General features: G+C 38.0%; 1 protein-coding gene across 1 annotated transcript in view; it reads left to right on the top strand.

Annotated features, from left to right (window-relative positions):
* Positions 1 to 24806, top strand: part of DNAJC15 (DnaJ heat shock protein family (Hsp40) member C15) — a 56878-nt gene extending 32072 nt beyond the window's left edge. Inside the window, exons 4-6 of the mRNA XM_036756755.1 lie at positions 4227 to 4303; positions 7303 to 7373; positions 24572 to 24806. Of these exons, the coding sequence (XP_036612650.1) occupies positions 4227 to 4303; positions 7303 to 7373; positions 24572 to 24642 (219 nt within the window). The 3' untranslated portion in view covers positions 24643 to 24806. The remainder of the gene's footprint in view (positions 1 to 4226; positions 4304 to 7302; positions 7374 to 24571) is intronic.
* The last annotated feature ends 2520 nt before the right edge of the window (positions 24807 to 27326 follow it).

The raw sequence follows: 27326 nt of genomic DNA, 5'->3' as shown, positions 1-27326 counted from the left end.
AGGAAGGACATACCTTTCCCAGCTATGGATATGAGAAGAGTTCATGACCAAATGAGGGGTTAAGCACTTCACAAAAAATAAAATTAACAATTTTGATTATTTAAAATTGAAAAGCTTGTATAAAAACAAAATGAGTGCAAGAAAAATTAGACGGGGAAACGGAACTAAGAAACTAGTATCTAGCTAGGAAAAATCTTTGCATAAAGATTCTCTGATAAAGGTCTGATTTCCAAAATACATAAGGAACATAAAAAAATCCATTTCCTAATAAACGGTCAAAGGATATGAATAGGCAGTTCTCAAGGAAACGATCCAAGGTACCAACAGCCGCATGAAAAATAAAAATGTTCCAAATCACTTATAATTAAAGAAATGCAAATCAAAATGACATTGAAGTTCCATCTCATACCCATCAGAATGGTAAAGAGGATGTTTGTGGGAGTGGCTGTTCAGTGTAGGCACAGGCTGGCCATTCTGGAGTCACTAACCTGTGTATCAACTTTAATGCAATGATATCATTACTAAGCATATATCCCAAAGATTTCAAAGAAAGATAGAAAAGACTCACATGTGCCAAGATACGCATGGCAACTCTTTTTATAGTTGACAAAGAGCTAGAAACTCGGGAGCTGCTCATCAGTTAGGGATGAGAGAAACAAATTATGGTATAGTAATAGAATGGAATACTATTTTGCTGTAGGAAATGATGAAAGGAATAGGCTCAGAGAAACCTGAGAAGACTTCCCTGAATTGATCCAGAGTGAAGTGAGCGGAATCAAGAGAATATATAACTACAACATTGTAAAGAAAAACTGCTTTAAGAGTCGGCCTGGTGGTCTTTTTTTTTTTATTAGAGGGGGGAAGGCAGGGCAGTTGGGGTTAAGTGACTTGCCCAAGGTCACACAGCTAGTATCTCAAGTGTCTGAGACCTCCTGACTCCAGGGCCGGTGCTCTACTCACTGCACCACCTAGCTGCCTCTCAGAAGCTACCAGGCCTGGTGGTCTTGAGTCCACCATGACAGTCTCCCCTTGAGGGAGACTGCAACTTAAAGGATCTATTAATGGAAAAATACTGGCAATAGTATTTTTAAGGTTAGTACAGCTATGTGCCTCAAAATAATATCTTTATTATAATGAGAATTCGTTCCTTTCCTTCCCAATTTATTGCCCCCCCCCCGAGCATCAATTCTAATCTATGACCAGCCGCTCACCTCCATCTCCCTATCCAGTAGTAGTGATCTCTCAACAGCTGCTGTTACTGATTCACCACAAAAATATATCTTTTTTGCCAGTTACATCTTATCTCTCCATTCCCACTCTTCTTCCTGTTCCTTTTGACCTACATTTCCCCAGCCCGTCTTTACCACATTTTGCCAGTCCTTTCTTTGTCACTCTCAGTTGGCGTTTGACAAATTTGATACAATGGAAAGAACGCTGACTGGATTTAGAGACTGATTTCAAACTTCCTCTGCAACACTTAATGCCTGTGTGTTCTTGGGCGCTTGAGTTGTAGGTTCCTCATCTATATAGGGTGTCTCTAAAGTCTGGACACACAGGAAATCCCATTAACATCTCACTAATCGTTTCACTGAAGACTGTTCTTCTTTTTCTGGGGTATGCTAAAGGAGAAGGTGTACTCAAAATCACAGATGCAGCACACTTGATTGAATGCATAAAGAGTGAATGTGGAGTTACTGCATTGAGTTCATGTGAATTTTGCAAAGTACATCAACCTTTGCATCGCAAATGATGGAAATCATATTGAAGATGTTACTTGTTAACATTCCAATTAAATAAAATGTTGAAAATTGCATTCATTTCATTTCTTGAAAATATGCATTTTTGGCTGTGTCCAGACTTTAGGAACACCCTGTACGGTGAGGGCATAGGATTAAATGGCCTCTCAGGTCCCTTCCCACTCTAGATGGGTGATCCTATGACCCAGAGATCCCAAGTTTCATGGCAAAAGGCGATCATATATCAGTTAAATGATTTGCTGAAGGTTATCTAGAGCAAAGACAAAACTTGTATCTTTGTTCCTTAGCATTCTGAAGACTTTTCAGACAGCAAAAGAAAACGTGGTTCTACCAATAAAGACCGACTACTACAAATATTTAAATACTTGATACTTCTGTTGCAAATAAGAAGAAATTCTCCAATTTCTGTTGGATTACATCTTTGCTCATATTAGTCTTGTCCCCCTGGAGTCAATAGAATTTGTCTAATGGTTATAAAACCTTGTGAATAACATTTATAAAGTAAAACAAAATTTTATCTTTATATGTAGTTTCCACTATTTGACTAAGTAAAATGTCTAAGAGACTTGCTTATTAACAGATTTTAGTACAAGTTAAAAATAACCCATCCGAACTCATGGCAAATTTACATATGGGGAATTTGGTGATGTAAATGCTACAATTGTAATGCATGAAGAAGAATATTCCTCATCTGACTCCAGTGATGATAAGTCCATCATTTAAGTTCCTTTTATAGCTGATAATCTAAAAGGTAATAACACAGTACTTGTCAGACCCAAATTCATAACAAAAGAGATGAAGAGCCAAGGTCTGAAAGGTAGAGATGGTTCAGCTGCTTCTCATGCAGTGTGAGGACTCTTGCAACAGCTTTATATCATTACACTTCCATCTGGTCCTACTGAATATTCTGTAACCTATGTCATCAAGACAAGTCCCCTTTTTTTCTAATTTTATTTAGTGAACCAGTGCCTAGAAACATTCAGAAATGCACAAATGCTTATGGCCAGTGAGTAACAGGCAATGCTAAATAAATAGTCGGTTATGTTAGATGAATTAGAAAAATTCATTTTTTGTTTGTCATGGCATTATTGGTGGAAGAAATCTACCTATAAAAAAGTATCTGGAATAGCTCCCAAGGGAGTGTCCTTTCTTCAATAAAACTAAGCTAAATAACTGATTCCTAGATATAATAAGATACTTTTTTTGCTTTGACCTGAAAAATGAAAGGGAGCCAAATCTGTTTGAGGACAAGTTTTGTCTAGCGTTCTCATCATAGGATTCTTTTATTGGAAATTGTCAGAATGCATTTATTCCTGATATATTTATATAACAGTTGATGAGCAATTGCTGCCTTGCAAGACACACTGTAAATTTATTCAATTAATGTCAAACAAATCAGACAAATTTGGCCTGAAATTTTGGTTGGCAGTAGACACCAAAAACATACTTGTTCAATGGATTCCTTTCCTCGGAAAAAGACAATACTAGCAGCAGTGAGACCAGTGTAACTACTGATGTAATGCTGAAGGCTGTGAAACTGCTGTTTTAAAAAGGTGTAACTGTGACAATTATCTCACATCCCTTAATGTACATTTTCTAGAGCTGCGTAAAGCAAAGGTGCAGCATAGCTGGGATTATTTGTCAGAACCATGGAGGACTGCAGAAGTAATGAAGACATATAGGCCACTGCACAAAACCCTGGTTTTGAATCTACCGAGAAGCCTAGAGTGACCCTGACTTCATGCCATTGTAACAGATCCAAGTCTGTGACTATTTCTGAGTACCCTCCATCCACATGTTCACAGTCCATCAGAGAACAACCCAAAGCAAAAACCAGATACTCTCCTATTTTATAAGAAAATGTCAAGGTGTTGCTTAGTGAATGCAACAAGCCATCCGAGAGGGCCAAACTGCAGATCATCCAAGTGGCAAATGAAAATTTACAGCCACCATGAAGGCATGAATGCTCCTCCAGAGATGGTGCACCAATTGTGACCTTACAAAGTACCATTGCTTTGCCCAAAACGAAACAAAAACCTGGCAAATGCGCAATGAAAAAGTATGCAAAAAACAATTTCTAAACAAATGGTTACAAGGAAATATATTTAGTGCTAAGTATCTGTGCAGATCCATTTTAGATGCAAATAATAAAAAGCAGATATTATTTTACTTTGAAATAAAAATTTTCATCCTACTCTATTTTCTTTGACGTGTGCATTAAAAAAAAAACATACTCTGTCAATTGATACAGCTTGGTCCTTTGAGGTATTCTTAAATTCTGGTCCTTTTAGTGCTAGTTTTCACCTTGACACAGTTGCTTTAAAATGAGCATTGTTTTATGTCTATTTCACAATCTGAAGTTGAATTCTAGAAAAATGCATTATTTCTCCTATAGCTGTGTGATGGGATTGAGGTCATGCCACCTCATGCATGGAACTAATTATTTCCTGCTCTCTCTTTCCTGTGCAGAGCCTTTCATCCTACTATAAAGGAGGATTTGAGCAGAAAATGAGTAGGCGAGAAGCTAGTCTTATTTTAGGCATAAGGTAGGTGTGTTGCATAAGTATTATTTTTCTTCTGTGACCAAGTTTGCCCTTTGAAACAGAAGGAGAAAATGCCAGATGCAAGGATGAGACAAAATTATCCTTGTATTTCAAAATTGGAGGGAAAGGAGAGATGTTTTGAATGTTTATATTTTGAAATATCAAATCCAGGCATCTACTTACAGCAGAAATATAAACAACCATAAGATCTGGCTTCATGCCTTAAGGACAAAAATCTGCAGCTGTTGAAATAATAAACGTTTAGAAATAAGTAAAATTTCACTTACTGTGGTACTCCGAATGCTTCCCGGGTCCACTGTTAGAGTCTGAGAGGTGCTATACCACAATTTGCATTGTGGAATTTGTTGCCAAAAAAATTCCTAGCCTCCCTTAATGTGTAGCATATTTTCATTGCATTTATTTCATCTTAGTTCTCATGTGTTATTTATAGAATACAGAAAACAAAGAATTCCATGGTGATTTTACATTATGAGAAAGTACTTTTGACCAGGAGAATGTCACAATTCACACCTACGCCTAGGAAAGATTATTTTTTCCAGCTTTGTTGAGAATGGATTGGAAAGGAGTGAGACTGGAAACAGGAAGACCAATTATGAAGCTTCTCCAGTAGGCCAGGCAAAAAGAAATAGCCTGGAATGGTGTCCATGGGAATGGAGAGGACAGGCCGAGTACACAGGACTTAGCTCCTGACTGGATTGAGGGAGAGCAAAGAGTCAGTGAGGGCCCTGGGTTATGCTGCCACTACTGCAGCAGTGGGAAACTCACAGAGTTGGTGTGGTTTTTTAAAAAGGGGGTTCAGTGGATAATGGGACAACTTTATGAAGTCATAAAATAAAAGTTGTCTCTGGTTATCTTTGGAGTTAAAATTTTAGCTAGACTTTTGCTCTTTCTCTAGGATTAAAGCCTGTTCCTGACATATCCCTTAACTTCCTTAACCCTTTGCTCTTTCTAGCCCAGGGCTTCTTCACCATTTTTGTGTCAAGGATCCTGAAGAGATCAAAGAAAAGGGAAAAGGATCTATTTGTAGAAAAATATTTATAGCAGCTCTTTTTGTGGTGGCAAAGAATTGGAAATTGAAGGGATGCCTATTCATTGGGGAATGACTGAACAATTTGTGGTATGTGATTGTGATGCAGTACTGTTGTGCTATAAGATATGACAAGCAGGACGCTTTCAGAAAAACCTGGAAAGATTTATATGAACTTACGGAAAGTGAAGTGAGCAAAACCAGGAGGACATTGTACACAATAACAGCAATATTGTACAGTGTTCAGCTTTGAATGAGGTAGCTGTTCTCAGCAAGACAATGATCCAAGACAGTTCTGAAGGACTTATGATGAAAAATGCTATCTATTCACCCCCAGAGAAAAAACTGATAAGAGTCTGAATGCACATCAAAGTATGCTTTTTTTTAACATTCTTGATTTTTCTTATTTTTTTTTTGGTCTGTGTTTTGTTTTGCAACATAGCTAAAATGGAATGTATGACTGAACATGTATAATCTACTTAAAATTGCTTGCTTTCTCAAGGTGGGAGAAGGAGAGAATTCAGAACTCAAAGTTTTAAAAAAAAATGAATGTTAAATTTTTTTTACATGTAATTGAGAAAAAAACAAAATTCAATTGGTACTTCCAAAAAAATGTGTTCATCCTTTCCACCTACATTGATCCTAGATCCTCAATAATTGTTCTAATTTATTTAACACCAGTATATATTTTACAAAGCAATTTACATAGATTATTTCCTTTGATTATCATAAGAATCCTGAATGAGTTCAGATATTGTTATTACCAACTTAGAGAAGAGGTTGTGTCTTTGCCAGGGCAGGGCTAGGATTTGAAGCCACATGTAGCCTAGATGCCCTAGGTTCCCCATCCCTTCTAGAGAATCTAATTTAAGTTTCTAATTTCGTATTACTTCACTTATTTGGAGTTACATTATTGTGAAATCTCAACACGTCTTGGTACACAGTGGCTACCCAAAGGACCTTTAAACAGCCAAAATATATCAAAAACTCTTTATAATAACTAGTTTGTATACTTTACTCAGAAAGGTGAGGCCTCACTTGAAACCTGTTTACTCTTACTTTAAACACAGTTCTAAAAAGTTTGACTGTCTGGTTTTCCAGCCCATAGTAGATTAGAAGCAGCAAAATAGAGAGGGATATTGATTGCAGCAAACGGGACAGCCAGAGGCAAGGAATGGAACCCCAGACCTAGGAGCAGTGAGGACAAGACTCAGGAAGCAATCCAGGACTGTGTGGTGTAGGCGCAAGTGAGCGGACTGACCTCCATAATCCATGAGGGTACCACCAGATCCTAAGACAGTAATGACTGATGTTCTTAGTGAATACTCTGAGTCATCAAGGAAAAGTTAAATCGAGTTTAGTGTATTTCATTTACGAAGGCGGAGAAATAGGGAAGACATATTAGCAAGATTATTTGAAATATTTTTGACACTTAGAGATAGACTTTACATAGCAATTGTATGCAACACTTCATTTCCCAGTAATGCCAGATAAGTGAAGTTTTCCTCATGATTTGTAAATCTCTCTTATATTTCTAGAATGTAAAGACAAACAGCCATAGCATTTTTCATAGCATTTCTCATAAATACTTTGTAGGGTCAGGTTAATTGCTAAATATGTCACTGAGAATCCTCTGATAAAAGATTATTTGATTTATAATAAGAGGACTAGTTCACTACTTAGTATATGCTTAGTACTGTGACTCCTGTGCCTTGAATATTGTATTTTGTAAAAGCTTCTTGAGGACAGAGAATAGAAGTGCAGGGAAACAAACAACATATAAACTGGGTCAAAGATTTATTCTGATAGTTGAAGGGAAAACTGTAATTTCATATTTGTCCACAAGATGGCGAAATTCTCACTGGTTTTTAATTTTCAGAAACCTATATAAGCTGTTAATTTACAATCTGCATTTGACACTATTTATTGTAAGCGCTTTAATTTATTTTTACAGCCCATCTGCTGGCAAGGCCAAGATTAGAACAGCTCACAGGAGAATCATGATTTTGAATCACCCAGATAAAGGTACATGGAATTTCTATTTTCAATAATATCATATGGATCAGAATATGCTAAGAACTCCCTTCAGTTCATTTAAGTTCATTGTGAATAACTTACTATAAAATTCACTAAATGATATACCGTTAGGATGGCAGTTTATGCTCCACATATATTATGATTTCTGTCATAAATAAATAAGACTATATTGGAGTTTGGTGACCCACAGAAGTGGTAGATTTATATTATCCGCTTTGGAGGATTTAGTTACTGATTTTTTATATATAAGAACCTGAACCTGTTTAGGGCTTTTGGCATTTTGGGTGAGGAAGAAAAAGCATGAATTATAGACTATTTGATTGTATAAACTGATCTGAACATCATGATGAGTTTCTGAGGGATGTGTTCTAAGTCATGGAGTATAATATATCATGGATTATTCTGAATTTCTTAATTCTATTCTGTAAGACTCTGAAGCTGAGCCATTTGTTTTTAACTGGCCAGGTTTTTAATGTAAATTTATCTTACAGAAAAGCTATTATTATAACTTTAACTACACTACAGCTGGTTGAGAGAAAAAGCCCATATGTTCATTACTGTTTCTGCTTTAAAATAACAGATGGTAAAGAGTTGCCCTATATTTCAGAAGTCAAAGGGGGAGGGGGAGGAGAATTGGGTTTTTAAAAATCCTTACTGACAGATTTGAGTTTTCTTATTGAGTAGGTGGGTAACATGGGTTTCCTCCAACCCCCACTCCCACCAAAATAAGATATTCTTCCTTCATTTCTTTTACTTTCTTAATTTCCATAAAAATAATTTTTACCAAACATCATCCCATTGGTCTTGTATGCTTGTTTTTTAGTATGGATAATAACATTTTAATTTTAAAAAATTTGTTGTAATGTTTTCAGAAACCTCTATCAGTCACTGAAATTTCTGCTCCACTATCTTAATTCTCATTCAGTATTTCAGTCTATCTTATTTTGAAAGTACTTTGTATAGGTACTTCCATTAAGCCTCCCATCTCCAGAAAACTACCATTTCCAGGTCAAATAGATGCACCCTCACTGATTGATTTGTAATAGGGGTCAGGAATTCAGGCAGTTGGGCCTTCCATATGATGGACAGGTTGTTGATTGTGCCTGTTGGAAACGAAACAGAGTTTTTAAATACAGCACTTAGAGAATGTTTTTCATACCCAAAGAGAGAAAAAAAAAGTTAGTGTATCTGAAGGTCCAATCTTGCTTAAATAAATGCTTGATTTTTTTTTCTTTCTTTTTTTCTTTTTTAAAGCTACAGCATATTTCTACAGAGAATATTATGTTAAAGTAATGATTTTCATGGATTGATCCGCTTAGTCCATGCAATATACTAACCATATCTTACTATACCATTTAATGATTTGCACTGTTCTATTTGGTTTGTGAAGACCTATATCTATATTTCTTATCTCGTGACTAAGTTTTCATTCAGATTGCATTTTAAAATTTAACCATTGTAATAGTTCATGCTTATGTCACTTCAATTATGAAACACTGGCATGTATGCTTTCATTTGATCCTCACAACAGTTCTCTTAAGTAGGTTGTGCCAAGTATATCCCCACTTGATCGATGAGGAAACTGAGTCTTAAAGATGTTAATCTGTCCAAGGTTACCCAGTGAGTGAGTGGTAGAACAAGGGTTTGATGTTGGTCCTCTGATTCCAGATTACCTTTGGTTTTTATTTAATGGGGAAGTAGAATCAGAGGAAATAAGGAAAAGTGAATTGTATGTATTTTTAATAAAACTGCTCCAAGTTAAGGAAAGGAAGGAAATAAAACACTAAATGGAAGAGAGAATTTAGACTTGATAGCTCTTGCATCTGTGTAAATAACGATTGGAAGGCATACAATTTTAATAAAAATATTTATCAAGAGAAAAAATAGGAGTATGTTAGAAGGCAGCAAACATGGTATAGTGGTTTGAGAGAAGGCCTTGGAGTCAGGAAAACCTAGATTGGTGCTAGACTCCGTGTGGATAGCATGACAGCTCAGAACTCCCACAACCTCAGAGTAACAAGGGTTACAGGGGTATACTGCCACACCTGGAGGTTCATTGCTGTTGTTTTTCTTTTACCATCTTTGGTGTATTTGCTTTGTCTCAGTAAACAGAGAGTGTTAAAAATTGTTACAAGAATTCATACCTTGCCCCTGAAATTCATCTATAATGTTTCTAGATGTTGACCATAATGCATCAAGAATCCTTATAATCACCTGCCCAAAAGCTCTGTCATTTGCCTGTCCTTTTGATCGCTCGTGAAGTGGAGGTGGGTTTGGAAAAATAGCAGAGGAGCCTAAAAGTGGGAAGAAATTAGGGCAGTAACTTTCACGATTACCACTGAGCCCCGTAAGTGACAGTTATAGTTTGGCTAAGACAGGCACTTTCCTTCTAAAGATACCTAGATATTGAATTTGCCCACCCCATTTCTGTATCTGGTACAAGTAAATGGGGCAAGCTCAAGGTGCTCTTCTGTAGTGTATGACTGATATTTGAGGCCTAACACAAGGGAAGGGTTTATAGTCAGATGCTGAGAGGACAATGGAATTTTTGTGACAGGCTAGGCTTGACAAGGTACCATTCCATGCTGTAGAATGTGCTTATAGGGTATACTTTGAGAGACCTAGATTCACAGATTGAAATGTCGAAGAGTGTAGGTTTTAAAGTTGTTTGTTAACCACAGACCAAACAGAAGTAATAGAAATGGTGAACATGAATGGCCAGCGTGACTTCATCAAAAACAGGTCATTCCAGAGAGACCGACCTGATTTCCTTTTTAGATAGGTTACTAAACTGCTAGATCAGGGGAATGCATTAACACCTTACTTAGATTATAGCAAAGCGTTTTATAAGATCTTTCATGTTATTCATCTGGAAAAGATGGCAAGAGATGGACTAGTGGGATCTAAAGCAGTGGACTGGAAAGTAGTTTGGGCCTGTGGACCTCAGCTCATACAGAAAGGTTAGGCCCGCATATTATCTTCTCTTTTGACTTGAGGATCATAGAATCAAATCACAGAACCACAGAATTAGTCACCAGAAGCAGTCTTCACCTAGTGTTGTTACCCTTCTCTTACACCCAGGAAGTTTAATGTATGTGACAAAGGAGATACTCAAACCAAGGTCTTGCGACTTCCAGGTGCTGTATTCTTTCTCACACATCATCACACTTCTCATCCTTTTTTTTTTATTAGGTTTTGCATCTGCCCTTCCATATTTGTTAGGTACAAATATCAAAACTCTAGCTTTGATAGAGCTGCGACTTCAGTGTGGATAGTCCTTCTCCTAGCACAGATTGCAGCCCAGTTAGGATCCCCCAAACATCTTCCTTAGCACCTTGTCTTGTTATTGTATAGACAGCACTGGATCATCCATTTGTTAGCTTTGCCTTTCACTGTAACTGGCCCCCCTCCTTAAGTCAGGTGTGAAGTTCTTGGTAACATGTTGGATCTTCCTCGTGCCCGCCAGGTGCTGCTTCGCTGGGATTTGGATGTCTTCTAGTCTTATTCTTTAGGGGCAGTTTTGTTCTATGATATATAGCTGTGCGTCACTAGAAGAATGTTGTTATTCAAAAGCTATGCCTTTGCTTCAGAGGGAAACTTTGGGGCCACTAAAGGCACTGTGTAGTTTCCCAAGGGCAGGGACTGTCTTCGCTTTTGTATTTGTTTCCCAAGAACTGAGCATGGTGCTTAGCACCTAGTAATAGCTTAATGAATGCTTTGTCATTGACAGAAAAATCTTAGACAGTCTTAGTTGTAAGTGTTGTCTGGAGGAAAGAGTGCTTTGTTTTTTACTGCTAGGTCAGTATTCTTACTTATTAGATGCAGTGATCAATAAATCATAGTTATTTTGAAAGTGCCATTAATTTAAAAACCCTTGACTATCCTTTCTCATACTGGCTAACACCTCGGAATGCCATCATTTTCCATACAAAATTTAATTAGTGAGAAAGCATTTTGTCTATAATTTGTTGGTGGTATAAAAATACTATTAATAAATATCTTCACCTGTAACACCTAGCTGTTTGCCCTACGGAAAAATAACAGTATTTCTTCATTGAAAACTTGGTAACTTGATAAAATAAATGTTTTTTGAATTAAATTAAATTGAAAGAGGCAATGGAATGGTAACTCACCATTCATTAGCAATAGGACAAATTTATTAAACACCTACTTGTATACGAAACTTTGTTTTTGTTGTTGGTTTTATTTTTTTAAAGCACTGTGGCTTTTTTTATTCTTTTTTTTTTTTTAATTTCCAAATCCTCTCCCTTTCTCCCCCCCACTGAAAAGGCAAGGAAACAATAATAAAGCTTTTGCATTAGCTATTGCCCCCCTCCTCCCCCCCAAAAATATTCTTCAGAATGTACCCTGAGTCCATCAGGCATGTTTCATCATTAGTCCTTTGGAACTGTAGTGGGTCATTGTGTTGTTCAGAGTTACTAAGTTTTCCCAAAGTTGATTATCTTTACAATATTGCTCTTACTGTGTAGATTGTTCTCCTGGTTCTGCTCACTTCACTTTGTATCAGTTCATAAAACTCTTCCCAGGTTTTTGTGAAACCATCCCCTTTATCATTTCTTTCAGCACAACAGTATTCCATTACGTTCATATACTACAACCTGTTCAGCCGTTCCCCTTTTGATGGGCTTCTTTGCAGGTTCCAATTCTTTGATACCACGAAAAGAGCTGCTGCAAATGTTTTTGTGTATATGAATCTTTTTCCTCTTTCTGTGATCTCTTTGGGGGTAGACCTAGGAGCGATATTGCTGGGTCACAAGGCATAGAGAGTTTAATAGCTTTTTTGGCATAGTTCCAAATTGCTTTCCAGAATGTTTGGGCTAATTCATGGCTCCACTGATGGTACATTAGTGTATCAGTTTTCCCACATTTCTTCCAGAATTTGTCATTTTCCTTTTTTTAAAAAACTTTTAGTTCATTCTAATGGATAGGAGATGGTACCTCAGAGTTGTTTTAATTTGCATTTCTCAAATTATTAGTGACTTAGAGCATTTTTTTTTTCATATGGCTATTGATAGCTTTGATTTCTTCTGCTGAAAATTGCCTCTTCATGTCCTTGGACCCCTTATTAATTGAAATATAGCTTTCTTGTAGATTTGATTCAGTTCCACATATATCTTAGAAATGAGACATTTATCAGAGAAACTTGATGCAAAGATTTTTTTCACAGTTTCCTGCTTTTCTTCTAATTTGAGATGCATTTGTTTTGTTTATGCAATTTAAAAAAATTTATGCAGTCAATTGTCCATTTTACCTCCTCTGAACTCTTTTATCTTGTTTGGTAGTGAACTCTTCCCATATCTACAGATCTTACAGATAAATTCTTACATACTCCACTAATTTGCTTATGACATAACATATTTATATTTAAATCACACACTCATTTTGAGCTTATCTTGTTGGTCTATGCCTAATTTCTGCCAGACTGCTTTCCAGGTTTCCCAACAGTTTTTTTTTTTTTGGTCAAATAATGAGTTCTTGCACCAATAGCTGGTATCTTGAGGTTTATCAAACCCTAGGCTACTGTGCTTGTTTGGTTTGGTATATTGTGTATCTAATCTGCTCCACTGATCAGCCTTCCTATTTCTTTCCCGGTACCAAAGTGTTTTGATAATTACACCTTTTTAGTGTAGTCTAAGATCTGGTATTGCTAGGCTCCTTTTCTTCCCATTTTTCCCATTGATTCTCTTTATGTTTTTGACCATTTGTTAATTTTATGTTTAGGTTTATCGAGGCCTCTATATTCAAGTTCTTTTTTGTTTGCTCATTCTGCCAGCCTGCTACTTGACTTTGGAGCCATTGAAAGTTTGGGGGCATGGGGATCTCATATAAAAAGCCTATTTCTTTAGTAAAATTAGTCAGATAGGAGTGTTGAGAGGAGAGAGATTGGAGGTAGGAAAACCAGGTAGGAAACTATTGAAATAGAGCTGTACTAAGAAGCAGATTTGTGTAGTGGAAGGAGTACTAGATTTGCAATCAGAATACCTGGATGTCTGTGTTCTTAACAGGGTGTCTGTAAACTTTTTAAAAAAACTGTTAATTATACAATTGGCTTCTTTTGTTTTCCTATGTAGTTGATTTTATACCTTTAAATAAATTATTCTAAGAAGCTTTCACTACCTGCCAAAGGGGACCATGACATAAAAAAGTTTAAGTCCTGAGCTTCATTTTTCTAATCTGTAAGTTGGAGGTAATGCTTAAAATATATGCCTCAGAGTGTCCTGTGAGGAAAGTGCTTTGCAAACAATATATGCATCTGAATTCTATAATTATTAGGGAACTGGCAATGGGAATAGAAAGAGACAGATTTGAGAAGTAATACAAAGAAGAACTAAGACAAGGGAATGGGAAGACTCGAAGATTATTTGAAGGTTTCAAGCCTGGGTGACAAGGAGAATGAGTGCTAATACAATTAAAAGAAAGAAAGAAGGCTCTGGGAAGGCCTGGCTTTGAGAAAAAGGTAATGGGTTTAAACAGGTTGAGTTTTGAGATGCTGTCGGTACAACTAAGTAGCAACATCCCGCAGACAGAGATGAAGGCTGCAGCGAGGAAAGAATTTAAGCCTCCCAAGTTTGGAGAGTTGAATAAGTTTGAACAAGATTGTTAATCCTCTACTCATGGATTTGAAATATCTACCAGCCAAGTATATATCATTAAGGCAGAATTCATGACTTCGAAGATAACCATGAATATGCCCGAATGGTCCAGAATCGCAGGATATAAGGAATTCTCTAAGTAGAAGGCAGAGGAGTTAAAGCATTTATTGAAACTCAGAAGTAGCAGACCCACGGACCAGTGTCCCCAATTTGACATCCTGGCAAGAACCTTCCAAAACCAGTATGCCCGTCTCACAATAGTGACCAGGAGGCCACAGAAAAACATTATGGCAGCAAGCCAAGCCGTGCTGGTGCTTCCCCACCAATGCCAGGGCTCTCCAGCAAGAAGACCACCCACTGGCCTCAAACTCCTGCTCAGCACTCTCCGGTCTCCACAAGGGTCAGTCCTGCTTTTTTTGTAGCACCTGCCACCGTTGCCACTCCTGCCACAATCTCCAAGCTGTGTTCCAGCTAGCTGACTGCTTCCTCTCTCCTTCAGCTCTTAACTACTCTCACCAACTGCCTCATAGCTCTGCTCCAACTGTTCAGCAAACTCCTCCCACCACAGGCTTCATGTCATCATGTGGACCAGAACTCAGAATTCAACTGAAGTTGTTTGTTCTGTTCTTTGTCTTTTCCTTTTTTCCTCTTCACTTTTTGTTTGTCAGCATTTCAAATCTAATTGTCCTATACTTCTTTATTTCTCCTCCCTTCCTTATTCTTTTGTTACCTCTGCTTTTCTTTCCCTATCTTCTTATTTTTATTTAAAGTTTTGAGTTTCAAATTCTATTCCTGTCTCTGTCCCTACCCTGCCCCGTCCCTGAGATGGCAAGCAATCATATATTGGTTATACGTGTGCAATTATGTAAAACATTTCCATATTAGTCATTTTGTACAAGAAGACTCGATTAAAAGGGAAAAAAAATGAAAGAAAGTGAAAAGCAGCATGCTTCAATCTATATTCAAACAATATAAATTTTTTCTCTGGAGGCAGATAGTATGCTTCATTATTAGTCCTTTGGGATTATCTTGTATTGATGAGAATAGCTAAGTTATTCACAGTTCTTCATTGAACAATAATGCTTTACTGTGTAGAATTCTTCTGGTTTGTCCACTTCGCTATGCATCAGTTCATGTAAGTCTTTCCAGGTTTTTCTGAAATTATCCTGCTTGTCATTTTTTCTAGCACAATATTATAATCACATACCACAGTTTGTTTAGCCATTCCCCAGTTGATTGACATCCCTTCCATTTCCAATTCTTAGTCCCCACAAAAAGAGCTGCTATAAATATTTCTGTACAAATAGGTCCTTTCACCTTTTTTTGGATGTCTTTGGGATTTAGTAGTAGTAGTAGTATTGCTATGTCAAAAGGTATTATGCACAATTTTCGTAGCTCTTTGGGCATAATTTCACATTGCTCTCCAGAATGGTTGGATCAGTTCACAACCCCACCAACAGTGTGCATTAGTGTCCCAGTTTTCCCACATCCCCTCCAGCATCCAACATTTTCCTTTTTTGTCATATTAGCCAATCCGATAGGTATGAGGTAGTACATCAAAACTGTTTTAGTTTGCATTTCTCTAATAGTGATTTAGAGCATTTTTTCACATGACTATAGGTAGCTTTGATTTCTTATCTGAAACCTGCCTGTTCATGTCCTTTGACCATTTGTCAATTGGGAAATGACTTGTATTTTTATAAATTTGACTCAGTTCTTTATATATTTGAAAAATGAGGCCTTTGTCAGAGATACTTGTTGCAAAATTTTCCCCCAGTTTTCTGCTTTCCTTATAATTTTGGTTACATTGGTTTTGTTTGTGCAAAAACTTTTTAAATTTTATTTAATCAAAATTATCTATTTTACATTTTGTAATGCTCTCTATATCTTCTTTTGTACTATTTTTTTCTGTTATCCATAAATCTGTTTAACAATGATGTTGCTTGCAGCTGCTGTGGGGGTATAAGAACAGTAATACCAGCACACAGGAGGGTTGCTAGCACAGGTTCTTTGATCTGCTTTTCTGAAGAAAAGCAACTTTAAAGAGGTCAGCAATCTTACTTTAATCAAACATCTGTGTATGTGTGTATATACATATATATGTATATATGTATATACACACACACACACACACACACACACCATTCACTTAGTTCAGGGGAAAGTCAACACCCTGAACTTCAGAGCAAATACAAACAGAAATTACAAGCAGAAATTATATAAACAGAGCAAATAACACAAATCATCACACAGGGTTTCTAACTGTCCATAGCAATACATACATAATTACCAGAGAGAGAAGCATCAACATCTGGGTTTTCAAAGCTGGGGGGCTCCTTAATGGCTACCCAGAGTCTAATCTGGCTATATCTCATATCTCATAAACATTCTTCACATGGGTGAGCCCCACAGCAAAATGCCAACCTCTGAGTACATATATATATATATATATATATATATATATATATATATATATATATATATGTGTGTGTGTATGTATGTGTATATATATATATGTATATGTATATGTATGTGTATGTATGTGTATATATATATATGTATGTATATATATATACACACACACATATATATATATATATATACTTCTTCAGGGTCAGAGAGCATCACAACCCTCATGACCCAGGCTTATGTGACTTAGGTTTCCATGTGACGTAAGCAAGTCACATGGGCCTATTAATGGATCTTCCCATCAAGCAAAAAGTACATTAATAATACAGCCTGACAGATAAAACTATTCCATGCTCTCTTAATTTGCTTATGCTGTCACCTTTTAGGTGTAAATCATGTACCCATTTTGACCTTATCTTGGCATATGGTGTGAGATGTTTGTCCCTACCTAGTTCCTACCATAGTGCTTTCCAGTTTTTCAGCAGTTTTTGTCAGATGATGAGTTTTTGTTCCAAAAGGTTGAATCTTTGGATTTATCATATACTAGATTACTATGGTCATTTACTATAATGTAATTTGTACCTAATCTATTCTATGAATCCACCACTCTTTTTCTTAGCCAGTATCATGTTTTTTAGATAATTACCACTTTGTAATACAGTTTGAGATCTGGTATGGCTAGACTACTTTCTTTTGCATTTTTTTCATTGATTCCCTTGATATCCTTGAGCTTTTGTTCTTCCAGATGAATTTTGTTATTATTCTTTCTAGCTCTATAAGATAATTTTGTGATAGTTTGATTGGTATGGCACTGAATAAATAGATTAATTTGGGTAGAATTGTCATTTTTATTATATTGGTTCAGTCCACCCATGAGCAATTAATATTATTCCAGTTGTTTAGATCTGACTTTATTTGCATGAAGTGTTTTAATAGTTGTGTTCATGTAATTCCTGGGTTTATCTTGTCAGGTAGGCTCCCAAGCATTTTATATTGTCTACAGTTATTTTAAATGGAATTTCTCTTTTTGTCTCTTGCGCTAGACTTTGTAATATATAGAAATGCTGATGATTTATGTGGATTTATTTTGTGTCTTGCAACTTTGCTAAAATTGTTAATAATTTCAAGTATTTTTTTGTTGTTGATTCTCTAGGATTTTCTAAGTATAGCATCATATCATCTGCAGAGAGTAATAGTTTTGTTTCCTCATTGCCTATTTTAATTCCTTTAATTTCTTTTTCTTCTCTTATTGCTATAGCTAACACTTTTAGTACAGTATTAAATAATAGAGGTGACAATTTGCATCTTTGCTTCATTCCTGATTATATTGGGAAGGCTTCTAACTTATCCCCATTTCAGATAAATATTACTTATCATTTTAAGGTAAGCTCCATTTATTCCTATGCTCTCTAGTGTTTTTAGTAGGAATGGGTGCTGTATTTTGTCAAATACATCTATTGAGATAATCATATCATTTTTGTTGAGTTTGTTATTGATATGGTCAATTATGCTGATAATTTTCCTAATATTGAACCAGCCTTGCATTCCTGGTATAAATCCCACCCAGTCATAGTGTATTATCCTTGAGATATATTGCTGTAATCTCTTAGCTGGTATTTTATTTAAAATTTTTACACCACTACTCATTAGGAAAATTGGTCTATACTTTTCTTTCTCTGTTTTGACTCTTCCTAATTTAGGTGTCAATACCATCTTTGTGTTGTAAAAGGAATTTGGTAGGGCTCCTTTGTCTATTTTTTCAAAAAGTTTATATAGTATTGGGATTACTTGTTCTTTTAATGTTTGCTAGACTTCAGTTGTGAATCCATCTGTTCCTGGGGATTTTTTCTTAGGAAGTTCATTGATGGCTTGTTCAATTTCTTTTTCTAAGATTGGGTTATTTAAGTATTTTATTTCTTCTTCTGTTAATTTGGGTAATTTATATTTTTGTAGATATACATCACTTTCATTTAGATTGTTAAATTTATTGCCATATAATTGTTTCCCTTTTTTCTAAGTTGTGTCCCTGTCTCCACCTCCCCCCTCATATAAGAAAGTATGAATAAAAAAAGGAAAACTACTCAGAAACATTTTTAACAGTGTTTTCTACTTTGCTTTATACATCAGTATGTTGTATATGGTACTCTATCGATGGTTTTTCATAATTTGCTGATGTATTGACATAAACTTCACTATGCTGAGAATGTTTTTATTGTCATCCTTAGATCAAAAGCTCCTTAGGGTTTCTCACAATCTGTTTATGTCATCTCCCACAGTAGAGTATGGGATAGATGCTTAATCTTTTTTTAAATGCATTTTTTTAGATTCTGTCCCTTAGATTCTTTGCCGTTGATTAGCCTTGTCTTTATTTTTTTTTACCCTTGGGGGCAAGGATGTAATCATTTTTTTAAAGGTTTTCTTGGTGGTATTTGTTTCTTACAGTCATTTCCCAATATCCCCAGCACCAGCCACCACTGAACCTTGCTTTTAATAAAGGAAAATGTTAAGAGAAGAAAAAAAAAAGGGAGACTGGCAGTTCATGAAATCTTCTGCATCTGTTGTCTCTTAATTCTTTATGGGGAGGAGGGAAGTAAAGACAGATGTGGTCATCTCTCTTCCCAGACCAAGATTAGTCCTTGCAGTTAATCAGAGTTCAGCTGCCATTCAGTGATACCAACCCTTGCCTAAAACCATGGCCTTTTTTCAGTCTTCTTTCCTCTGTAGCATTCAACATCATTGACTACTCCCTCCTCTTGGATTCTCTCTCCTCCCTGGGCTTTCATGACATTTCTCTCTCCTCATTTCCTCTCTACCTGTCTGTGAGATCTTCTGTCCCCCGTCCCTTGTGTGTGAATGTACCCCACAGCTCTGTCCTGGACCCTCTCCTCTTCTCTGCCCACCCACAGCATCTCAGTGATTTACAGCCCCATGAAATCAGTTGTTCGCTCTACGCACACAGCTCACAGAACTTCACCGCTGTCCCTAGAGATCCAGGCCCACGTTAACAGCTGCCTTTTGGTGATCTTCTTGTGTGTATTCCAGAGGCTCACACTCAGCATGTCCAAAATAAATCTCATCTCTCCTCCTAAACCTCCTTGGCTATCTTTGCTCCGAACTTTTCTCTTTCTGCCGAGGACATCATTGTATCCTAGGAGGAGAGTGGGAAATTCTCTAGAGATCATCCAGCAGAACTTACTCATTTTGCAGAGGAGGAAACTTAGCTCTAACAGCTAATGACTGCCCAAGGTGGGATTGGATCCAGATCTTCCTGACGCCAAGTCCATTCTACCGTGAAGCCTGCTGCCGTCCTTCTGGTCAACATTAGAGTATCTTCATCCCTCAGTCCCTTGTGTGCCAGGCTTAAATTCAGGAGGTCTTACACTTAACCCCTTTAATTCACATGACCACCACCCTATTTCCAGCCCTCACCATCTCTTACTTGGACTGCTGCAGCTGGTCTCACTGCTTCCATTTTATTTCTTCTCCAATTCATGTTCCACACAGCTGCCAAAATGATATTCCAGAGAATTAGATCTGACCATTTTATTCCCTTGCTCGAGAATCTTGTAGTTCCCTGTTGCTTCTAGGATAGAGGAATTTAACACCTTCCACAGTCTGGTTCCATCTTGTCTTTCTAGACTGATTTCACATTATTCTCCCATACTTTACGTTCCAGGAAAACCATCCCCTTTGCTGTTTATTTCCCATATTCAACCTTCAGTGTCCCCATTCTGTGCTCTTGCACATACTATCTCCCTTGCCTGAGAATGTTCTCCTTCTTCGTGTCTTCCCTCTCTCCTCTCTTGGAATTCCCTTCCTCCCTTCAAGGCTCAACCAAGTGCCACTTCTTTTGGGAAGCCTCTCCTGACTTTCCGTAATGCCAAGCAGGGTGGGATTTTTTGCTGTTTTTTGTTTGAGTGCTTCTCAGCGCTAAGGTGATTGGAGTGCCTTTGATTGAGTCTTGCCTTTGTTTCAATCAAAAGTCTGGTTGAATCTGGAGTCTTTGATGACCTGCTTAAGTCACAAGAAAGACTAAGTTGCATGAGTTTGAGTCGCATAGTAGTGATGTCCTCTGATCCTGAGAAATGTATATATCTGCTCTGAGGTTGGCATTTTGTCTTGGGGGTTTCCCTCATCGGAAGAGTGGTCATGTGGTTTGGCCACGTGAGAGTCTAGGTAGCCGTTAAAAGCCACCGGGCCCCCCAACCCCTGCCCCTCCAACCCCTGCCCCGGCTTTGAAAACCAAGATGTTGGTGCTTCTCTCTCTGGTAACTGTGCGTTGTGATTTGGTCAGACAGAAGCCTGTCTGTTGGTTTTTGTTATTCTCTGTGTTCGTAATCCTTTTTGTAATTTCCGTTAGTATTTTCTCTGAAGTTCACGGTGCTGACTTTTCCCCCTGAACTAAGTGAATGGTATATGTATGTTTAATTAAAGTGAGATTGTAAACCCCTTAAAGTTGCTTTCCTTAGAAAAGCAGATCAAAGAACTTGTGCTGGCAGCCCTCCTGTGTGCTGGTGTTGTTGGCCTTACACAGTCACAGGAGCGGCAAGCAGCATTGTTCTTACACTTCCCCCACCTTGTTAGTGCTGGCACCCTGGAGTGTTTCTTATTTGTCTTGGTATCCCTACCACCTAGCACAGTGCCTAGCACATTAATAATGTTTATTGTATTGAATTGCATGGAATTGAAATATTTTCTTGGTGGGAGATCAGCTCATTGACATTTGGCAGGGGATCTGGCCCTCTGTGCCTTAGTTTCTCTATCAGATAAATGAGCATATCACAACTTACCATTTAACCATCCAGAATTTTGTGCAGATGAATTAATAGACTATTTCAAAAGTTCACCTCATGTATTATTTATAACGTGCCTATGTAATGTTTGGCACTAGCCCGTCACTACAAAGGTTTTAAACTACTTAAGTGCAAAGAATTATTATTTCCTATTGAAAGTCTCCTTCCCCCTGCCCCCTAGAACCTTTCTTTAAACTTTGTGTTCCCAAGCACATCTGTAAGATCTTCATTGACTTTATTAGGAACCCTCATTTTGTATTCAAGGACATGGTTTGACACTATATGATATATTCAGTAATGAGTGTTTACAGTGATTCAGATCTTGATATGAAAATGTCGGTGGAGTCCTCAAGGGCAGAAGGCTAAATATAACTACTTCCAACATTTTCCTCTCCACCCATCCAAACCCCAAGCTTGTAGAGCTTTCATTTTTCCCTTCCTTCTGTCTCCTTCATTTTTCATTCATAAGAACCAGTGCCTACGATAGACCCATCCTGAGCACGCATTCCTATTAGGAAAGAAACAAAAAATATTTTCACAAATGACATATAGGTGTATGTGAGTATGTGGTGAGCTACTGATGGAAACGATATTTTCAGCAACTGTAGACAGATGGTTAGCACTCAAGGTGGGTGGGGAATAAAAAGATGAACACAAAAGATTGCAGTCAGTTGTTAGGTGGAGCAATAAGCAGTGACTGTTCAAGATTCGAAGTTCGAAGACCTCTCCTGTTTTAAGTAGCTTTAGTATGATATTTGGGGACTGATTATTTCTGTGTCAAATCAGAAGCGAGATGGGCTCTGTTTATCCTTTATAAGAGTTCCACATCAAAAAATTCACCTCAGTTTTCCTTGTTTTATCATTGCTCAAGAGAGATATCATTGTATAAAAGAGCACTAAAGAAGGACTGACCTCATTACATTTTAGGGCATAGACCTAGGTCTGAAATCTGCAGCTTTCTGCAAGTATCATTTCATAGGACAGTGAGCCTCTCTGTGCGTACTTTTATTACTGTCATCAACAGCACACGCACCTCTTTGAGCCCATGAGTGTGTTTTTAGAGCTAAGGACTGCACAACTGTTCTCTAATGGCTTCCCTAAAGGGAGTGACTACTGTTTTCATAAGTGTCACAAGGTTTGAAAAGACCTTGAAAGATCCTGTGTCAGTGTCCTCTCGTCAGTCTTCCTGACATCTTCCTGAACAAACGAGTGTCTCGTTTTTTTCTTTTAAAAATGTTTTTGTTATTATTAATGCCTTTTGTTATTTTCAAATTTAGCTCCTTCTCTCACCACCCAGCAAACCACTGCTTGTAACAAAGATTAAACAAGAAAGAGAATAAAAACAGGTCAGCAAAACCTGTCAAACCGTCAGCTGAGTTTGACAGGATGTGCAATATTTCTTACCCATAGCTCCCCACCTCTGAAATGAAAGGAGGGTGAGACATATTTTCTCCACTCTTCTCTCAGGCTGGACTCGGTCATTATAATGATTCAGTCTCTTTTTCATTGTCCTTTCCATTTACAGCCTTATAGTAATTGTATTGTTTTCCTCGGCGTGCTATACTCTGCATCAATTTATATAAGGCTTCCCGTGTTTCTCTGAATTCTTTGTATCCACTGTTTATTATGGCACAGTAATCTTCTTTTTTGAACTAGGTTTTTAATTAACAGAAAATGATTTTTTCTCCCTCCTGCCCCTACCTCTCACCATTGAAAAAGAGAACAAAAACAAAACTCTGGTAGAAAATATTCGTAGTCAAGTTCACACATTGGCCACATCCAAAAGATTATTCCTCACTCTGTACCGAGTCCATCATGTCTCTGTCAGAGGGTGGCTAGCATGTTTTATCATTGGTCCTCCGAATTAACGGCTCGTCATTGTGCTGATCAGAGTTCCTGAGACTTTCAAAGTTGTTTTTACAGTATTGTTATTATATAAATTGTTCCCCTTATTCTGCTCCTTTCTTCCTGCCCAAGTTCATACAGTTTGGTTTCATTGAATCATCTTTGTGGCACAGTAGGAGTCCATTCCATTTATCATCTTCATCATTGCTAGCGTTTGTAGAGTGCATTAAGGTTTGCAAAACTCTTCACTTTGATCCTCACAACCACGGCAGATTGTATTACTATCTCAGTTTTACAAATGAGGAAACTGAGTCACAAGTAGGGTCACACAGCTAGTCAGTATCTCAGGCAAGATCTGAACTCTAGTCTTCATGACCCTAAGCCCCAGGTGCTGTCATCCGCTGCGCCACTGAGCTGCTATAAATATACCATGATTCATTCACCTATTCCCCAGTTGTTGCTTACTCCTTTAGTTTCTAGTTCTTTGCTATGACAGAAAGAGCTGCTAGAAGTATTTTTGTGCGTGCAGATTCTTTTTTTTTCACTTTTTGATATATTTGGGGTAGGCCCATTAATGGTGTGGGCCCTGGGTTAGCGACTGTGTGCAGGTTGGTAACCCCTTGGGGCATAGCTCTGCATTGCTTTCCAGAGTGGCTGGACCAGTTCACAGCTCCATCAGCAGTGTTACAGTATGTGTTACTGCCTTCATGTGCCAGAATTGGTTTAGCCATTCCACAATTACCTAATTTGTTTCCGATTTTTTTTAATACCACAAAATGTGCTCCTACGAGACTGTTCTTTCTCTTTTTGTCTCCTGTTTGGAGCAGGTACATAGCTAACAGCAGTATCTCTAGGAAAAGGGCACAGACATTTTAGTCACTTCTAAAAGCACAATTCCAGATCTCATTCCTAATGGCTGGACCGTGCGCAGGTCTGCCAATGGCCTATCAGTGTACCTGTCTCCTGACTATTTCTGCCTTTTCCTGTCTTTCTCAGTTTGCGGGGCGTGAGGTGGAGCCTCAGACGTATTTTATCTGCCTGAGCATTCTAACGTTTGGTTGTTTATCCGGTAGTGTGCAATTCTTTTGCAAACTGTTTATTTATAATCTTCGATCCCTTAATCATCAGAGAATAGCTCTTAGTCTCATACAGTTATTCTACTCTTTAAAAATTAGTTGAGAAAGAAGAGCTCGCCATAGGAGTTTTTTAAAAGCCATCATAAATGTCTTCCTGGTGAAATCTGTGTGTGTTTTTCAAATTATTCCAGATTACAACTTTTTTCGGTGTTTTTTTTCTTCACAGTGGCTAAGTCTTTGATTGTTGGATGTCAGTGGTGCTTCACCATACAAGTTTAATTTATACTGTTTTGATATTTAGCCAGCTTGTGAAACAATTTGTCAGAGGATGAATGCATAAGAAAATATGAGAGAATTATAATTAGGAGTGTTTTTCTAAATTTGGGTCTTTAAAAAATCTGTCATAATGAAGTATATTTTAATTCGTTTGTTTTTCTTTGTCCTCTCAGGTGGATCTCCTTATTTAGCAACCAAAATAAATGAAGCAAAAGACTTGCTGGAATCCAGCACCAGACAGTGATGCTCAAGGACTGCTGTAATGGGGAGTGGAGCTTTGAAAAATGTAATAAAGTTCTGCAAAGTGAAACTCTGCCATTGCTTTCTAATTTATGCATAAGTATTATTCGACCACAGAACAGACTGATTGTTCCTTGTTGATCTATTTGAAAATAAAATATGAATGTACTTGTTTTTGATAGGTTTCAGTTTTTAAAATCACCTTGAAATAAATAGCCATGATATTTTTTTTGTTGCCCCCCCCACATGTATAGTGACACATAGATGTTTCTGATGTAAATTATATGGTTGCAAAGTAATGAGACTGATGATCATATGCTGTATGGAAATTTGCATTGTTTTATAGTCAGACTTTGTAGGTATTGATTTACATGGATTTCGTGGGATGTGTAGACAGGGCTGATTATACTGAAAAATATTCCTGTTGGTTTTCCTCTTCCCCTTTGTTCCCCACCCCATGACTGGAAGTATTTTTCCATTTTTTTCTCATAGCAATTAATAATTCTCATGTACTTATGAAATTCTTACTTTTATTGCGGCACCTATGTTATCTTCTACAAAAGGAAGACTCTACCAATCTCAGTTAGGCAAAATAATGACGTGGGATGAGAACAGAGTTAATTCCTTGGGAACAGTACCGTTGTCCAAGGCGTCCTGCCAATATGGAATTCAGTCTAAAACTTAATGCAATTCAGTTCAATTCAGTTTTCCATATTTGTATGTCCAGCACTGTACTTAAGCACTGGGGCAGATACAGAGTTTACATGGGCCATGGGACAGCAAGATGGCACAGTGGACAGAGTGCTGGGCCTGGAGTCAGGAAGACTCATCTTTCTGAGTGCAAATCTGTCCTCGTTTACTAGCTGTGTGACCCTAGGCAAGTGACTTAACCCATTTGCCTCAGTTTCCTCATCTGTAAAATGAGCTGGAGAAAGAAATGGCAAACTACTCCAGTATCTTTGCCAAGAAAACCTCAAATGGGGTCACAAAGCGTTGGACATGACTGAAAACAACTGGACAACAACATGGGCCACGGTTCCTCTGATCATTGAGCTTTTTATGCTCCCTTCCTGGCATTGTGATAGGGATACACAACACAAAAACTACAATTCAGAATAATGCATAGGGTATTAGAGGTCTGAGTGAGGAAAAGTCATCAGATACTGGTGGGTTCAGGGGTAGGATTTCAACATTGAAAGAGGAGGAGCTGGGATAGGATATCATTATGGTCTTAAGAGAGAGCCCATCCAGGGAGCTCGGAGCATCCCAGGTAGAGGTAGATAAGCGGGGTTATCCTCTCCCAACCCAGGCCACCCAGAGCCCCCTCAGTTTTTCTGGCAATGTCCCCTCACCTTTCACTCCTGACTGACCCCTGACCCCCATCTCCACTCTTACTGAAGGGAATCCAGAATACCTGCCCTATTCCAATCCTATGGCCTACTTCCCCCCCTTCCCAGTGGTGATGGACTTGTCCCCTCGGGCTCCCCGCATGGCTGAGCAACTCCCTCCAATGGACCCCAGGGATTCCTTGACTTTACCTATGCCTTCCATTGTGCCCTTTGGAACTCTGTTGCATTGTTATCAAGCTTTTATTTATTTTAGACTGCTTCCTCTCAAGTTCCTTCCATCTTCTTGCACTCGTGGGAACCTGGCATTTTCAAGAGATGCCACCCATGGTCACTGGGTGCACCTTTGTTATTGTCCTCCAACTCATTAGATCAGGAGGAGGAGTAAGCTATATCATAGGGTCACAGATAAGGGACCTTAGAGACCATCAAGTCCACCTCTCTTTGATTTACAAATGAAGAAGCTGAGGTACGACTTCCCCAGGGTCATGAAGCTAGTAAGAGTAAGATGGAATTCAAGTTCATTAATTAAACATTAAGCATCTACTATGTACCAGATGCTGTGCTAAGCACTGGGGATGCAAAAAGAGGCCAAAGACAGCTCCTGCCGTCAGGAGCTCAAAATCTAAAATGGGAGGAGACAGCAAACAAATACATACAAACATGCAATGTTTGGGATGAATGGGAAATAATTAAAAGAGAGAGGATGCTGGAGTTAAGAGGGATTGGGAAAAGCTTCCAGTAGAAGGATGAGATTTTAGTTGGCACTCGAAGGAAGCCAGTAGTCAGTCAGGTGCTTTTGATTCTAAGTCAATAGTCTATGAATTATACACATTGCCTTACTGCCATCATTCATCCATCTCTCCTTTGGAGTCTACCCCCCAAAAGTGTCCTCACCATTCTCTCCCTTCTTATGGAGTTTAGCCACCTACCTGGCTCACAGTCTTACCTATCCACCTTAACTCCTGCCTTTGCTCTTGGGAAGTACCCTGGTCTCCCTATTCATTAACCTCCTTACCACCCCTGATTAGCACCTTAGACACACCTTAGCCACACTCAGGGTTTAACTTGATTTCACCATCACCCCAAACTGTTCATCATCCCTGACCTGGAACTCTGAAATTCCTCTCTGACCACAACTTAGATCTTTCCATTTTTCTAGTCACTTCTTTAAACCTTTTTTTTGCGGGGGGGCAGGGGGGAATGGCAGAATTTGGGGAGAGAAAGGGAAGGACAAAACAGCTTTTTTTTAAAATTCGGAATTGTGAAAATTATAGTTTGCCCAGAGGAATCTAAAAACTTTTTGAGGGCAACTTCCTCCTCTTGTCTTCTGGCCCTCTTC

This window comes from Trichosurus vulpecula, chromosome 4 (assembly GCF_011100635.1).
Source record: "Trichosurus vulpecula isolate mTriVul1 chromosome 4, mTriVul1.pri, whole genome shotgun sequence".
NCBI classification, from domain to species: Eukaryota; Metazoa; Chordata; class Mammalia; order Diprotodontia; family Phalangeridae; genus Trichosurus; species Trichosurus vulpecula.
Note: the sequence above shows the minus strand (reverse complement) of the source record. Positions and strands in the feature narration are given on the sequence as shown.